Source organism: Micrasema longulum, unplaced genomic scaffold (assembly GCF_059751315.1).
Source record: "Micrasema longulum isolate JH-2025_06_02 unplaced genomic scaffold, ASM5975131v1 h1tg002084l, whole genome shotgun sequence".
NCBI lineage: Eukaryota > Metazoa > Arthropoda > Insecta > Trichoptera > Brachycentridae > Micrasema > Micrasema longulum.
The window spans coordinates 79,567-95,856 of record NW_028279251.1 but is presented as its reverse complement, the minus strand read 5'-3'; the positions used below and the strand labels follow the sequence as shown (position 1 = coordinate 95,856).

General features: G+C 32.8%; 1 protein-coding gene across 1 annotated transcript in view; it reads right to left on the bottom strand.

The window, feature by feature from the left end:
* Positions 1-14,869, bottom strand: part of LOC148273084 (arrestin homolog) — a 97,896-nt gene extending 83,027 nt beyond the window's left edge. The window contains exons 1-3 of the mRNA XM_088239161.1: positions 14,838-14,869; positions 11,890-12,054; positions 95-218 (exon numbers count right to left, since the gene is read on the bottom strand). Coding sequence (XP_088095287.1) covers positions 95-218; positions 11,890-12,054; positions 14,838-14,869 — 321 coding nt within the window. The remainder of the gene's footprint in view (positions 1-94; positions 219-11,889; positions 12,055-14,837) is intronic.
* Positions 14,870-16,290: the final 1,421 nt, after the last annotated feature.

Genomic DNA, 16,290 nt, shown 5'->3' with positions numbered 1-16,290 from the left:
CGCCGATTATTCCGACTTTTGACATGTCCATCTTCAAGTATTGTTTTCCGACTCAACTTTGTTGCAACAAATTTGAATAGTTTTAAAGTCTTACCTGTAGAGGGGTGTTGGGTTCCCCTCGGCCGTAGGAAGTCATGGGGGGGTATATCTGGGCGAGGCACATGACAGCTTCATTGCAAAACTTCAGGCCCATCACCTCCTCGTCTTCCCGGCCGTATCTGGAAGTAAACAGATCTAGTTAAGAGGGGAAGATGCTCACACAACTGACTGACTTGACGAAATAAGCAATGGCTTGCCCTGGGGGTAGGCGTAATAATTATTAATCTATCTACGAAACGTAAGTACGCGACCTAGAACAGGTGGTAATATCTCAATTCCCAAATTAAAAACAACTACAGCACGGCATCATTATACTTACAGAGGAATATTTTTCTTTCATGAAATGAACAAAGATAATAAAAAGTACAGTCAGGAATACAATTTATTTAAGAAAGAAATGAAAAGTTACATTTATAGTTCTTCTTCATGTAACACTGATTAAAAACATCGTTTATATATATTTTTTTGTAATTTATACATGTTATCCTAAAAATATTATTAGTTAAAATAAAATAAACTATTGTATAACGTCACTCCCCATTATGTACACAATAACTGTTTATTTCTTTTACGTAATGGGAAACTAATGTAAATATATGTGAAAAAATGTATTTAGTTATAATATTGTATTTTTATTTGTTATATGAATAAGAAAAAAATATATTTATTAAAATATCAAAAAAACGCTGCTTTGCAGCACTGAAACTGAAAATCGTAAAAATCAAAAGAATCTTCATTGTGACAATGAAGACATATTGAGAAATTGCCTTTTTTTAAACCTTTTTCTTGCTGTCCCAAAAACATCCGCGCGTTACGGTGCTGTGTAGTAATTACACACACAAAAAATGGGAGATTTTAAATCTGAAAAATGTAATATTAATTGGCAATTACTTTAATTCTTTATATTATTTATTGGTTTTTATTTATTTATCAAAAGCATACAAAAATTAACATATAAATTATCAAGTCATACAGAACTGCATAAAATGATAATAGTGTTAATCCAATTGCTAAGAACATGAAAAATCATTAGCAAAAGCTTGTGCAGCGCGGGCGAAACAACTACCCGCGATTAAAGTCGGGAAGCTACTGACGGGCGTCTGGGAGAAGTACTAGAAACATTGTTGTTCGCGCGTGTGACGCGTAAAATCGTCTTTTTCGCTCCCGAGTATACATGTAGTATCGAGAGTGAGACGTAAAGAGTGTGCGAGACAATTCAATTTAACTTCTTTATGAAGCTTTCTATTGTATTAGTGATTTTTCTCAGATTTTTGATAAAATGCTTTTTCTGTTCCCAATATGAATGAATTATTTAATTAAAAAATAATTTAACCTGTACGTAAATGTAAAAGCGGAGGAGTACAAAAAATCCAAACCCATTTTTCATTATATTTATGGAGATATTAAGGTTATTAGATGCAATATGAACTAGCTACAAATCACCGCACCGGGAAGGAAGAGTTAAAATAGGAATAATTATCCTTTTTTAATCCGATGCAATGCAAGTAAAAATGTCTGCCTTATAACAGGTTGTACCAAGTTAGGCGGATTACACACAATCTAAAGTAGTCTATTGCCTCAAGAATGAAGTAAATTTTAGGAATTGTTATTAATTAATTTATTTTTAATTATTTTCTTTTATTTAGTACAGTTACAAAGTTTAATATTTTACACAATTAGACTTAACTCTAATGGACCAATAAAGTTTCCATACGATAAAGCAATTATATGTAAGGTTAATCATGAAAGTATAAAAAAGAGAAGAAAAAAAAAACACAAATGAAAGTTGTTCAAAAATTAAAATTTAACTAAAAAAAGATATTTTAAAGTTTGTAGTTTGTAGTGAGTATTTACAAATGGAGATAATATTGAAAATAAAGAAAATTTGGAAGAGTAATTAAAAGTTAAGAATTGAAATGAAGAATGAAAAACATACTCAGATGTAACAATAAAATAAAATAGTAATAACATTTAAAAAAAAAACGATGTTTGTGAACATGTATTATTATTTCATTTTAACTGCATATTTGGTCACGACTTGTGCGAAATACACACTCGTCGAATGGATGAATGCGGCGATTCATTTATATAAATATATGTATATGTAAAATGCAATTTATGCCGTTTATGCAAAAATAAATGAATACGGGTTTTATTAAATAAATACAAACAAGAATAATGGAAAATGAATGTTAACAAACGAACAAGATAAATCAAAACAAAATGTTGAAACACTCTATTTGATTCGTACCGTTTCATTTTAAATTAATGCGAATCTTTTATTCGTCCGAGTGATTCAGGAAATTAAACGAAACCCCCGGAAATAGCATCCGGGAAAGGTTTCACGCACAGCGTGATGGCTGTTGCGCCGTCACTTCCGGAATCTCAACATCCGGTCCGCGACTTGGCCATTATTCTCTTTTAGGATTTTCTGTCCTTCCGTTTCCGAGTCCCGCGGGAAATCGACTTGTGTGAATTGAACCAAACGAAGTGGAAACGGCATGATGTTTTCTTATTATTTATAAGAAAATGAAATTGAATTTACCTTTGGAGACAAGAGAGTACAAAAATAATATTTCAGGCTTATTTTCATTATTTATTAGCTTCTAAATTGATACAACAGAAAAAAAGGCACCTCGACGAATAAAGAACATCAAAGTTCTGTGTGACAACCTTGCCCTTACTGCGCCAAAAAATTGCATGAATTATTTAAAATTGAAGTCAAAAGTAATAATACTTAAAATTTAATTGCTAAAAACATGAAAAAACCATCAGCTCATGCTCGCAACGCGAACGAAAGGCCACCCCTGGTGAAATTTGAAGAGCTACTAATTGCTGTCTAGCAAAAGTACTAGCAACTTTTCAAGCTTTCTTGTGATGACACTACTACGGAGAACAATAAATATATTTAACTGCGATCAACAACTTTATATAAAAAAACATTAAAAGTAAAGGGCAGTGACCCGTTTTGGAATAAAATAACAATAAAAATAAGCGCTTAAAGAAAACTTTTTTGTAGATGTATTTAGGGGAGACTGGGGCTAGTTGGCAAACGTCTTAGTTGTCACAATAGCCGTATCACCGGATAATAAAAGTAGAACAAACTTTCTTCTACACAATGTTTTGAGTTTGTCCAAATTTTTGTAGACAAGAACCGGATTCAACCCCTAGGGAGCTGTTAATATAAACATTATTGCACAACATTAAATTTAAACAAATAAACAAATAAACAAATTATGCAACAGAGATGAACAACATTTTAGAGAAGGGAATGTAGAAGTATAGTTTAGTCTATACATAAATGGCCACTTAAAACAGCCAATGACAGGTCATAAGCCTCGTAGATGCCTAGACTTTCATGTTCCCATTTCTAAAATGCTATCCATCTCTGTTCTTCTGTAGTTAGAGAAAGCTTACGAACTTCAGAAAGTGGCATGGCCGCCCTACTCACTGCGTTGTGAAATATTTTCCGAAAGATGAAAACATTGATTTTAAGTGAAACTTAAATCAAATTAGGATTTTAAATTTATTTTTACAAGTCAAACATTATTGAGTTAAATTGTTGCATTTTATTGATTTCGTAAAAAAAAATACACATCAAAACATTTTATATAAGGCTTAAAGTGTAAGAGCTTGTCCACAAAGGGCGAATTTGTTGCGATTCTCTTGTGCGTAATACGCGCGACCGTTGCGTCTAGAAGGAACGCACCGACGCGCGAGTATTTGGGGATGAATTATGTCAGTAGAAAACATAAAGTTGAACGAAGCGCACTTTATATGTGCACTCGCTCTGGAGTTCAACTGGACGCAACTCGGCGTCTCTAGTATCTCGACTCACGCGCAATACGCGCGAATCAAGCCAGATGGCGAAGTGCACCCGATTAACGCGGGTATTTTGAATTCGCGCGATGCTTGTGGACGCGATGTACTGGCGCCTAGTATCTCGCTGACGCGCAAAACGTTTTGCGGAAAATTCGCCCCTTCTGAACAAGCTCTTAGTAAATTTGGGGCGAGTTGTCACTGAGACGGTGAAAAATAATCACAAAAAACCGAAAACACTTTTTTTTACAAATTTTACAGATGTAGGAAAAAAATACGACGAAAAAAATCATCCCTGGGGTTAGTTGTATCAACATATCAACCATCCCATCCCGTCGCAGTGACATGATTTTTTCATTGAAAATTTATAACATATTATTACAACGTTTTAACTTTGTTAAAATGTTTGTAGACAAAAGACTGGATTTCACCCCCTAGGGAGTCAAACAAATTACACCACAGATGGAGAATTCTTTGGAGAAGGGAATATGGAAGTTTAGGCATTTACAGGGCTCATGAGATGTTCAAACATAGGCAAAGTGATGAATGTTACACAGTGTGCAAAGTGGCCACATAAACCAGCCAATGACAGGACACAAGCCCTGTAAATGCCTGGGCTTCCGTATTCACTTCTCTAAAATGTTCTCTATCTCAATTGCAATTTGTTACATCACATTTAAAAATAAAAATGCGTAATTAATAATCGCTGAAACTAAATAAATCAACAATATTTTGAGTTTATCCAAATTTTTGTAAAGACGAACTAGATCAACCTCCTAGGCATTCACATGAATATACCGATGGATAAAATGAAGACACATATGTTGAAACATAGGCAGAATGGTGAATGGCACAGTGTGTAGAATTGTCCCTATGTAAATGCCTGTTATTCTATAAAATGTCCTTAATGTCTTTTGTAATATACTAACTGTAAGTATATGTTCAAAGCCATGAAATTGGCAATTATTCTTTAATTTGTTCAGTTACAAGAGTTCAATTGATGTTTGTGACTACTGGCCCCAGTCTCCCTACCTAACATGCGAAAGGTCAATAGCATAGAAATGATTAAAGTTGTAGGAATTTTTTTCAGACACCCGTTACGCGTCCTTAGCAAAAAACTTCACGATAAATTTTATCATTTAGCTTTTTCAACTGAGCCTGGAGTTTCTAGCGCATAAAAATAAGTACATAAATAACACTTTAACCAGCCAATGACAGGTCATAATCCCTTAAATGCCTAGACCTATGCAATATTTCGTGGGTATACAAGGAAAACCAGCTAACTGCAAAAAGCCAGTTGTGCGTAAATTGAATTTTAAAGTTTGGTTATTTATTAAAAATCAAATTTTGTTTTTTTTTTGTAATACTTATTGTTTATTATTCATGAAACATATTTTTATACGTATCAGATTTTATATGAAATAAAAAGCAACGGAATTTTGAGAAAAAAATAATTAAGTAAGATAAGAAAAATAAATTCCGCAATTAGCTGATTTTCCTTGTGAAGAAATTTGTGCTGGTTGAGTTAGCCGGCGACATAGATAGTCTAACTGAATTTGTGTTGTATCAAATTCAACACTGTCTTTATCATCAGATAAAGCATCTATCACATCAGTGGAAGTGGAAATACTCTTTTACCAATGATGGAATTCTTCGGGAATGACTCTTGTTTTGTATAACTTTAATAAAAACTTTGGATGAACGAAAACCAGACAAAGACACTTAACCGTTTTTCCTTCTATATTCATTATTAAAAACATAAACAATTGAAAAATAATCACTTAAGTGATTTTCTTTGTAAAGATTTGAGAAGAAATTCTATATATATGTTTTACTCGTTCAACAATTGTATGAAACTCAGTTAATAGCGGTAATATCATTTAACTGATTTTACCTGTAAATAGAGGATATAAATTTGAAGTTAATGGTATTCATAACTCAAATATGCCAAAAACGTAGTTAACCGGTTTTCCTTGTATACCCACGATTTCTAACAAACAACCCATCACGCCGTTTCCCCGTGGTGGTAAACAGAGAGGATAGAACGCAATTTCACTCTGTTTTTGGATACGAACTTCGCTTCGTTTACATTCACACATCTTCTCATGCATGCGCGCCGATTATTCCAAATTTTGACATGTCCGTCTTCATGAATTCGTTGAATTTGGTCACGCCATGTATTTCTCGGTCTTCCTCATTCTCAATATCCATCAACTTTCGCATCGTAAATCCTTTTAGCCGGTCCTTCCTCGTCCATTCGCTCTACACGTCCAAACCAATGCGGCGCACCTTTCTTAGTTTTGTACATAAAGCCTTACTTAATGCACGAATCTTGACTTTTGTGCATCTATCGTACGTAGTTTTACCACACATTTGCCTAAGAGAGTATTTGGACAGCATTTAGCCTACTTTAGTCCTTGTTCTCCAAATTCCTCGTTCCCATACGTAAGGGTCGGCACCACGACTCCATTGTGAACTAATAATTAATTGATATTCTCATTTCTAATATGTTATAATTCATCATGTTGTCATCTTTGTTGTTTTTCGTTAATCTTGATAACTCCCCAAAGGGTGGAAATAGCTTTATTTATTTTTATTTATTTGTTCTTTTATAATTCATGTATTACTTTTTTTACATTAAAAATAAGGTCTCCACACTAGGGTGTCCCGTGTCGACGGAGACATTTTATATAATTTTGAAACCTGTTTTATTAAACATAATCTTAACATCTGAATGGATAATAATAATATCTCACCTCCATTATCCATTTCTTAATAGCAATTTTATGACTGTATTTACTTACTGTCCTTACGGATAATGAAAGTAGGTTGTACACTTTGATGAAGGAGTAGAGTAATCCTCTTCGACCGAAAGTTGTGTTAATTTTCGATTGCTTTTGCAGCATCAGGGTGGAATGTCTAGTTTTGTCTACGAATTAAATAAAAAAATACAACATGCGCAGAATGGCAAAGGTTACAGCGTGTGAAATAGTCACTTAAACCAGCCAATGACAGGTTAGCCCTTGCAATTAGGGCTTTTAATCTTGCAGTCTTTTTGTAATTTCGGTATTTCTGTATTAAAGATTTTTAATCCCGCGTATTTCAGTGGAGAGCTAAAATAATTTGTATTTATTGTTCAGGCATCGTACTTTTTATAAAGATCATTAGAGCAAGACAAGACACCCAAGACGGCCCCTAAAATTTTAAGATGGAGACCTTGGGAGAATAAGAAAGGCGTCAGAAGACCTTAAAAAGATGGTCTGACGAGATAGCCGCTGTGGGGGTAAAAATTGCCTGCAAGCAGCAACCGACCGAAAGAAATGGAAGGATATGGAAGAGGTCTATACCCAGTAGTGAAAGACAGAAGGCTGAACAATGAAGAAGAAGAATATGGCGTTGGACGCTTATATCGTCAATGTAATTCTATGTCCAAGGTATTGTTAGAGGTATAATTAAGTATTTTATTATAATATAAACCTTAATTACAAAAGTATTACTATGAGATTGCACCACCATAATATATTCACACTGCCCGGCGAGGGCGTCTACCACGTGATCTTCTTCGTGACTTCTCCTCGTCGCCACTTGGGGGCGCTGCAGGAACGATAACTAGTACCACGTGATCTTAGCGTTCACAGCGCTACAACATGCACTTAATAGTATATATTATATATATTCTTCACTTAACTTCTGTAACATCTCTATCTACCTCAGTATGTTCTACCGATTTGTTATCTCGACGTCATATGATTAAATCTAACCAATGAATGACTCCGAAAATTAAGTCCGCATTCCCTATCTACGAGTTATTAAAATTTGAAATAGCTCTCATTTAAATTTTACGAAGACTTCTTCAAATACTTAAATTTTTGGGGCCATTTTCAACGAGTTGTAAAGAACATACTACTAAAAAATGAGACTCAAGTCGTGGTAGAGTGGGGTTCGAACCTCAGTCCTTTGATCCGTGAGTCCGCAACACTAGCCAGGGGACCACAACCCGGTTCAAAATTATTATTAAAAATGATTATCGACAAAATCATGAAATGAGTTCATCGTTGGTTTAGACATGAAGAGCAAATGGACCGCAAAAGAACGGCTAAAAGGTTTTACGATACGATTGTTCATGAATGTAGAAATTAAGGAAGATCGAGAGAAACATGGCATCACCAAATCCTAAAAATAATTGAAACTGGATATGTCAGAAGTCGGAATAATTGGCGCGCGTGAAAGAACAATCTGTATGCAAATACAGAGTAATATGATGTTCTACTTTCTCTGCCTACCCTTACGGAAAACGGTTCCTTTTTTATACAAATCACGACTGACAACCCTGCTTTAACATTGATTTAAAATAAGATTTTGTTTATATTTTCGTTACATCGTCATGTCGTTCAAAACGAAATCTGGTCACTGGTGAAAATTATAAATAAAAGCGAAATTAAACTGAATACATGTTTCAAAAATTGTAATTAGAATGCAGAGAAAAAAAATTCAGTAGAAAAACTCAATTTTTATTAATTTTATTTAAAAACTAACGTATAGATAAATCGTGTTGTTCAAAAGTAAAATAATAGTCCATATATGTGAGTAGCTAAATATAAGAGTTAATATTCGTTAATGTACTAAATAAACTTAAAACAATTGAGGACCGTTCACAAAGTGAAATTTCTAAAAAAAAAAACAAAACACGTTTTTTTTATTGAAATGGGTTCTTCTATGTGAGCTTTATCGATTGGTGATGAAAACTTTAGCAAAACGATATATATGCGAAGTTGTAGCGGTTCAAATATCGTGATTTTTTACAAAATGAAATAACTACACTACATAGAGTTTTCACTAAGCGAAATAATAACATTATTTTTTTTAAATCGAAAAAAAATCGCAAACGAAACATGATTTCGGCTAAGAAAAAAGAAGTATAATAAAAATAATAAAATAATATTATTTGAAATATATTTTGTTATCACTTTATTTGTGTTATTATGTACGTAAAAAATATATAGCAGGTAAATACCTAAATCTGTATATTTACATAGGTACTTAGATATATAAGTATCCTTTTACCTAATTACAAAGAAAGCGCCACAGTCAATAAAGTGTTGCCAGTATTAAAATTGTTTATTTATTTTATAAAAAACAATAAGGATGAATATACCTTAGTTAGTTACGTAGGTACCGGAAGTATTTAATTATAAACATCACTAATGCATATTTGATTATCGAATAGCGAAACTCATATTATGTCGGCAGCTATAGAAAATCTGACGGCTTTTCCAAAATGGCGATGTTAATTTACTGTTGTTTATTCTACGGATAAATTTGTGGAGTTATAAAACAAACAATGGCATTAAAGAACTTTACTTCTTATTAAAACTGTCTTAAAACCATTATTTTAACATCCTTGCTCGGGTTCTGAGATTTAAAATCGTAAAAAATATTTTACTGAACATTAATTTTTAATGAACAATTACGAAAACATGGTTATTTTTTCAAAGTCATCTGTACGCCTTTAATCTCAGCATAACTGTCATAAAATACACAAAACTTATTGTAACAAACGTTAAATTTATAACGGGAGTATGTTAATGTACCATTTTGGTCCCGAAGTTTTTATTAAGCGAAGTTTTTTTACAACTTTGCGACGTAAAACATGGACTCCACTGTTTCGTGTAAACTTTTGAACGATTTACAAACATTTGTCCATTCTAGAATGTTGATTAAAAAAGTTTTAGCTCAACAAACATAGGTACTTCTTTTGAAATGCTATATTCGTTAAAATTCATACATAGATATTTAGGGCCGGTTTTATAAACAATCTATCATATTTCCGTCAGCGCTACAAAATCATCAAAAGTTCACCGTAAAGATATGGTTTCCTAAAGCTAGGGTTTCCTAGGACAGCGGTGCCCGTATCTTAACGGCCGTAGTGAACGGTGATGCGGTGGACAGCCGTCGTAGTGGTGACTAGAGAGTGGTTTTATTTTTTAACGGTGTTATCCACACCATTTTTATAGGAAACCACTCTTTAGTCACCGTTACGACGGCTGTCAACCGCATTAATGTTCACTACGGCCGTTAAAATACGGGCACCGCTGTCCTAGGAAACCCGAGCTTTAGAGAGCGGTGATGTTATCTAGCGGCTGTAATTTGATTATCAACGCTAAGAAGACCAAATTAATGCACATTAGATCACCAAATGCCAAATTTGATATGGAGCCCTGTATAAATTCTCACGATTTTCACTGTATCCATCAGAATATTATACAACCCTGCAGTTGTGATATATTAGAAAATATTAGTGAGTATGTATATTTAGGATTAACTATCGATTGCCATTTTAAATAAGATGCTCATGTACAAAAATGTGTCTTGGACTTGGGTCAATAGTTGGTTTAATGTGTATATTGAAATATTATGTCCCTGGTAGTTCTTTTAAGATTAAATCATTTGTCACTTTCAGAATCAATTATCAGACACGCTTTAACCTCATGGGCTTTTTCCAGTAATACCAACATAAATCTTGTACAGAACTTACAAAATTCAATGATCAAATTATTCAACAATATTTTGAGTTTGTCCAAATCTTTGTAGACAAGGACTGGATTCAACTCCCTGGGGAACTGTTTATATTAACATATTACAACAGAGATGTAGAACATTTAAGATACGGTAATGTAGAAGTCTAGGCTACTACAGGGCTTATGACCTGTCAATTGACAGAAATTATTCGAATTTTCAGGTCCCTGAAAAGCAAAATTAGAAAATATCTTATTCGTCTTTTAGCCGTTGAGGTGTTATTTACTCATTATGAATATACGCCTGGGCCTCGATTATGATGGGAAGATAATGACGTCATACCTTCACTTTGACGGTATAGTTGAAGATAAATTAAGGTTTAAAGAAGAGGAAACTTGGGTTTAGGTTCTCCTGAGCCATGCGCAGCACGTGTCCGAGCCAGGTCCACCGCCGCATCCTCGAGACGCTCGTTATAGGAGGCTGCTGCGTCCGTTCTTGGACTTCAATGTTAGTAATAAAATCGGACCACCTCACACATAATATTCTTATGAAACACCTATACATATTTTATGCGAATATGATGCTTTTCCCAAAAGAAAACGCTTCATCAGTGCAACATTGGTTAAACCTGAGTTAATTTTGTCATCTTGGATATTAAGTTAATTAATATTATAAGCTTGATACGGTAAACAAGAAATAATAATTTAACAGCCCGCGCATCGGCACCAGGAATGCCAAATTCACCATTGTTTTTGTTTGCTGAGTGCTTATACGTACTAACATTATACGCACATTATACGTAACTAAATCAAGTAAATCTGTTTCATACAAATCTGCGCATGCGTTGGCAATACCCGGAGGTACATTGTTTTCTCCCTCGAACGTACGATATACCGATATGAAGCGTAGTCTATCTCGCTCAAATCACGGTTTTAGCAGATATGGTTTGTTTCATACAAATTCAGGGTCAAAAAATGTAAAAAACAAATAATACGCGGTAACGATTGCGCATGCTTAGACAAGATGAGAAAATCGTCCGCTAGAGTCGATCTCGATAGATCCTTGGACGCTAGTGTTAAATTTAATGTTGTACGAATATAATGTTGCACGGAATCCCTGTTTCATTGTATGACATATTTATGCTATCAATTACTATTTTATTTACACAAAAAGCATAAAAATAATTATTGTTTGAAGCCTCTGTAAAAATATGTTATATAAAACTACAATGTGGAACAGGAAATCAAAATGGCATAAAAAGACTCCAAAGACAGCCGAACAAAATATTAAAGTTGTAAATGACCTCCCTTATCTAACAGCTCTCACTAAAAAAAAAAGCGTCTCACTAAAAAGTATCTAAACTTGGTGGGTAACAATAATTATAAAAAGTTCCATATCACGAATAAACGCATTTTTGGAGCGCATAAATTGAAAAATTGAAAATCAACCACTCACCTGAACGTTAAAGTGACCTGTCCAAACACCTTTTTATTTTCCAAAATGTCCGGATCCACACACAAAACTCCTTGAAGCTTATCTATCACTCCGTTTTCGATCACCAAATCACGGGAGCACAGGTACAAAGTGAGCTTATTGTTTGGGGAGGACTTTTTAAACACCCTGCAAAAAAACACACAAAAAATCAATTAGGTTACAACCTGCACGCGTCGCGAAAATTCAAATACCGAAATAGAACGTCGTAAAAAATATTTACTCTTTGTATTCGATATTCAAACGGTCAACCATTCTCGCGGACCAATCACGAGCGCCCTTGCGGCAATACTGAGTTGACAACTCCGTAATGTTGAAATTTAATTCGCATTCTTTATTTGGACATAGAACGTAGACAATGGAATTTAATGACAGCATAGACAAATTCAATTATGGAATCAGAATATTAAATTATTTATTTTTACAAATACGCAAATAATTACCTAAAGATAATGTTGAAACAGTGCTCTATTTAAAAAAAAAAATAATTTACACCCTTTATCAAAAATACAATTTTACGTTTACTTCGCCCAGCTTACAAGGGTACATACCCTTTTCAAGCTAGACAATTACATTCTAATAAATGATAATAGTTAACAAATTAATAGAGAGCACAGACTAATAAAATATAAATGAATTATGAATTTTTGGTAATACTAAAATAATAATAAATTCAATACATTTTTAAAAATCGTATTCCTACATAAGTACACCCCTCTGTTGGTGAGAAGACCGGAGTTTGACTTTTGCAAAAAGTAAGTACCATTTAAAAGAAAAATAGTCCTTAAGAAACAATGTTTGAAATATTGTTTTTCAAATCAAGAATCTTCAAATAATTTGTGTAATCTGCAAGTTTAATCTAGGAGAAACAACCCGCACTGGGGTTAATACATTCAAAATAAAGTGTACATATTTGTATGAAAAAATAAGCTGGAATAATCGGCTAGTTTCTTGGCTCACCGCAGGCGCTGGGCACGCTGTATTAAAATTTATATTTATATTAGAAAAAAAATACAAACGGTGGAAATGATTTAAAATAAATGGTAATTATTTATTTGTTTTTTTGTAAATAACGTTACAATAAAACATTATTATGGTTAGTCAAATATAATGGTAAGCTGTGCATAATCGCTTCTATACACGGTTCGCCCCTGTTGAAAACATGTAATATTTTTCATAATATAATACGACGTCACAGCATCGTACCCAGAGGATTTTTTAGCACACTATTTATTTTAAGAGTTAAATAAAAATAATCCCAAAATCAGAATATTTGGATAGGTCATCATCATTCATATATCGTCGATGAAAATTTGAAATGCTGTATGTGGCAAAGCATAATGAGTTAATTTAGGTTATTACACCGTGTATCGTTCATACTGTCTTTCGACGTTTTGAATCGTATTACAGCGTTATCATTGGGGTTGATTTTATTTGTGTATGTATTTAGGGTTTGTACCGTGTCGCAGTCGATGCTTTACACAGCTTGTTGATCTAAAATCTGCGTTATTTCACAGTGTATGTTTTTATGTGATTTCTTTATTCTGAAAATCAAATTTTATTTTTATTTGTTCATTTTTCCATACACATATTATTTACATAGAAATATAATTACAAAAATACACTTTAGAAAAATACATCTTAAAATTAAGCTATAATGAATTGGAAAAAATGCCCACAAAGACTATAGCGTCTGATCGTGGGCCATTCCTTTTTTAATTATTAAAAAGTTTATAGCACATATACAAGGTATAACATGACCATAAAAAGGAAAGGAAAGACAAGAAAAGAAAAGAAAAGAAAAGAAAAGAAAAGAAAAGAAAAGAAAAGAAAAGAAAAGAAAAGAAAAGAAAAGAAAAGAAAAGAAAAGAAAAAAGAAAAGAAAAGAAAAGAAAGAAAAGAAAAGAAAAGAAAAGAAAAGAAAAGAAAAGAAAAGAAAAGAAAAGAAAAGAAAAGAAAAGAAAAGAAAAGAAAAGAAAAGAAAAGAAAAGAAAAGAAAAGAAAAGAAAAGAAAAGAAAAGAAAAGAAAAGAAAAGAAAAGAAAAGAAAAGAAAGAAAAGAAAAGAAAAGAAAAGAAAAGAAAAGAAAAGAAAGAAAAGAAAAGAAAAGAAAAGAAAAGAAAAGAAAGAAAAGAAAAGAAAAGAAAAGAAAAGAAAAGAAAAGAAAAGAAAAGAAAAGAAAAGAAAAGAAAAGAAAAGAAAAGAAAAGAAAAGAAAAGAAAAGAAATAAAAGAAAGAAAAAAAGAAGAGAAAAGAAAAGAAAAGAAATATAAAAGAAAAACCAAATTAATATATGCTGAAATTACGAAAATATGATTTATTTGCAGTAGGTTTGCATTTCTTTTTAATTTTTAATATATATTTTTTTAAAAGAATGTGTCTATCTGCTCCTTCCATGCTAATCCAAGACCTCAAAAACCTTCTTTAAACAGTACCAGTGATTTAATGCTTTGTAGTTCCTTGGTTAGAAGATTGAAGGATCTTGGACCAACATGTAAGGAGTGCCTCTGTGCGAACTTAGTTCTGCATCCTGGAACTGACAGTACACTATCGGATCTATTACTAATCGATTTAAATTATAACTAAACAATTCCCTATTCAAGTAAACATATTTCAGGCACTGAAATATTTATGATTTTTTAAAACTAAGGAGTCTACTATCTACGTATAATTTATAATTAGGAAATAGTCTATGTTTTTTGTAAATTATTTTAATTATATTTTTCTCTGCAATTTCTATTGAGCGACTATGCGCGTCCAAGACTCCTCCCCACGCTATTATATTACATGTTATCGAAGACTGGATTAAATCGTAATATACCATTTTTAATTTTTCTTTGGTTAAGATATTTTTCAGTCTTTGGAAAACGTAAGATAAATGCACTTCTATTTTATCATAAAAATACTCCTTACCTTTGGCAATTTAATGTGTCTATGGCAGCCATTTTGTAATAACACTTGAATGTTGGCTTATATCACTTCACTTACGCTTCACCATCTGTAACAAAGTAAAAACAATTTGTTATTTAAATGTGCTGTACTTAATTTGCGGGATTTCATCGTATTTACAAATACAGAAAGTAATTTGAGTTTGACGATGGAATGACTGAGAAAGATATTGAAAGCGAAGTATGGACTTGGAAAAACAGGGATGAAAGTAGGCTGAATGCTGTCGAAATGCGGTCTCTCAGGCGAATGTGTGGTACAACTATGTACGATAGATGCACAAATGTTAAGATCCGTACATTATGTATGGCTGAGACAAGCATTATAGACAAAATCAAGAACGGAGCTCTGCGCTGGTTTGGACACGTAGAGCGAATCTACAGAGAAAGAACGTCTAAGAATATTTACAATGCGAATGTTCCTTTCTCTTCCTTAATCTCTCCTCCTTTCCTTTTTCCTTTTGTTTCCTTTTTCCCATTGAGTAATAGTTTTGATTTAAGGTAATTTATAAATACGTTTTTTTCTATTTTCGTTAGCTTTTTAATCTTTTTTTTCTGTTGAATATGTTCTGTAACTTGAATTATAAAAATAAAATTTCATTTTATTGATTGGTTGGAAGAAATTGCTATTTGGCAATAAGCCCGCCAATATACAAATAACATTATGTACAAAAAGTTAAAAATATAAATAAATAAAAAAATGTTGATGGGTGCAGAAAAAGAGGAAGACCGAGAAAGACATGGTATGACCAAATCCAACAAATACTTGAAGATGGACATGTCAAAAGTCGGAATAATTAGCGCGCGTGCATGACAAGATGAATGTAGAGGAAGCGAGATCAGTATGCAAATATAGAGTGATGTGGCGTTTTATACGCTCTGCTTACCCCTACGGAAAAACAGCGTGATGGTTTGTTGTTGTTGTAATTTGAGTTAGTGTTTTGTGAAGTTTTTGTTAATTATACGACAATTTTCGTATTCCCACCCAGTTGTGGATCGTTTCTACCCCCTCCCTAGAGAGTGATTAATTTGAAGTTCTTTTTTTGTGACGACACTTTGCTTTATATATGGTCACACTGATGATTAAACGTCAAATGATGTTAAGAACTGCTTCAAAAACGGCAATAAAACTAATACGGTTTGGCCAATTCAATCTGGTTGTATTTTGAGTAATGTTTAAGGTCGCAATAATGTTCTAAATAAATATCATCATGTTTGGTTTATTTATTGATTTGACTGACTTTGCAGTCTATTCTAACGATGGTAAATACAATTTTTTATAATAAATACAGGCACGAATAAAATAAAATACAACAAAATAAAATAAAAGCTAGGACAAAAAAAAATACCACGTCAAGACAAGATCCGGTCTATCTTAGAGATTTTTTAAATCTTTAAAGACTTACACCAAAAAAGTCCAG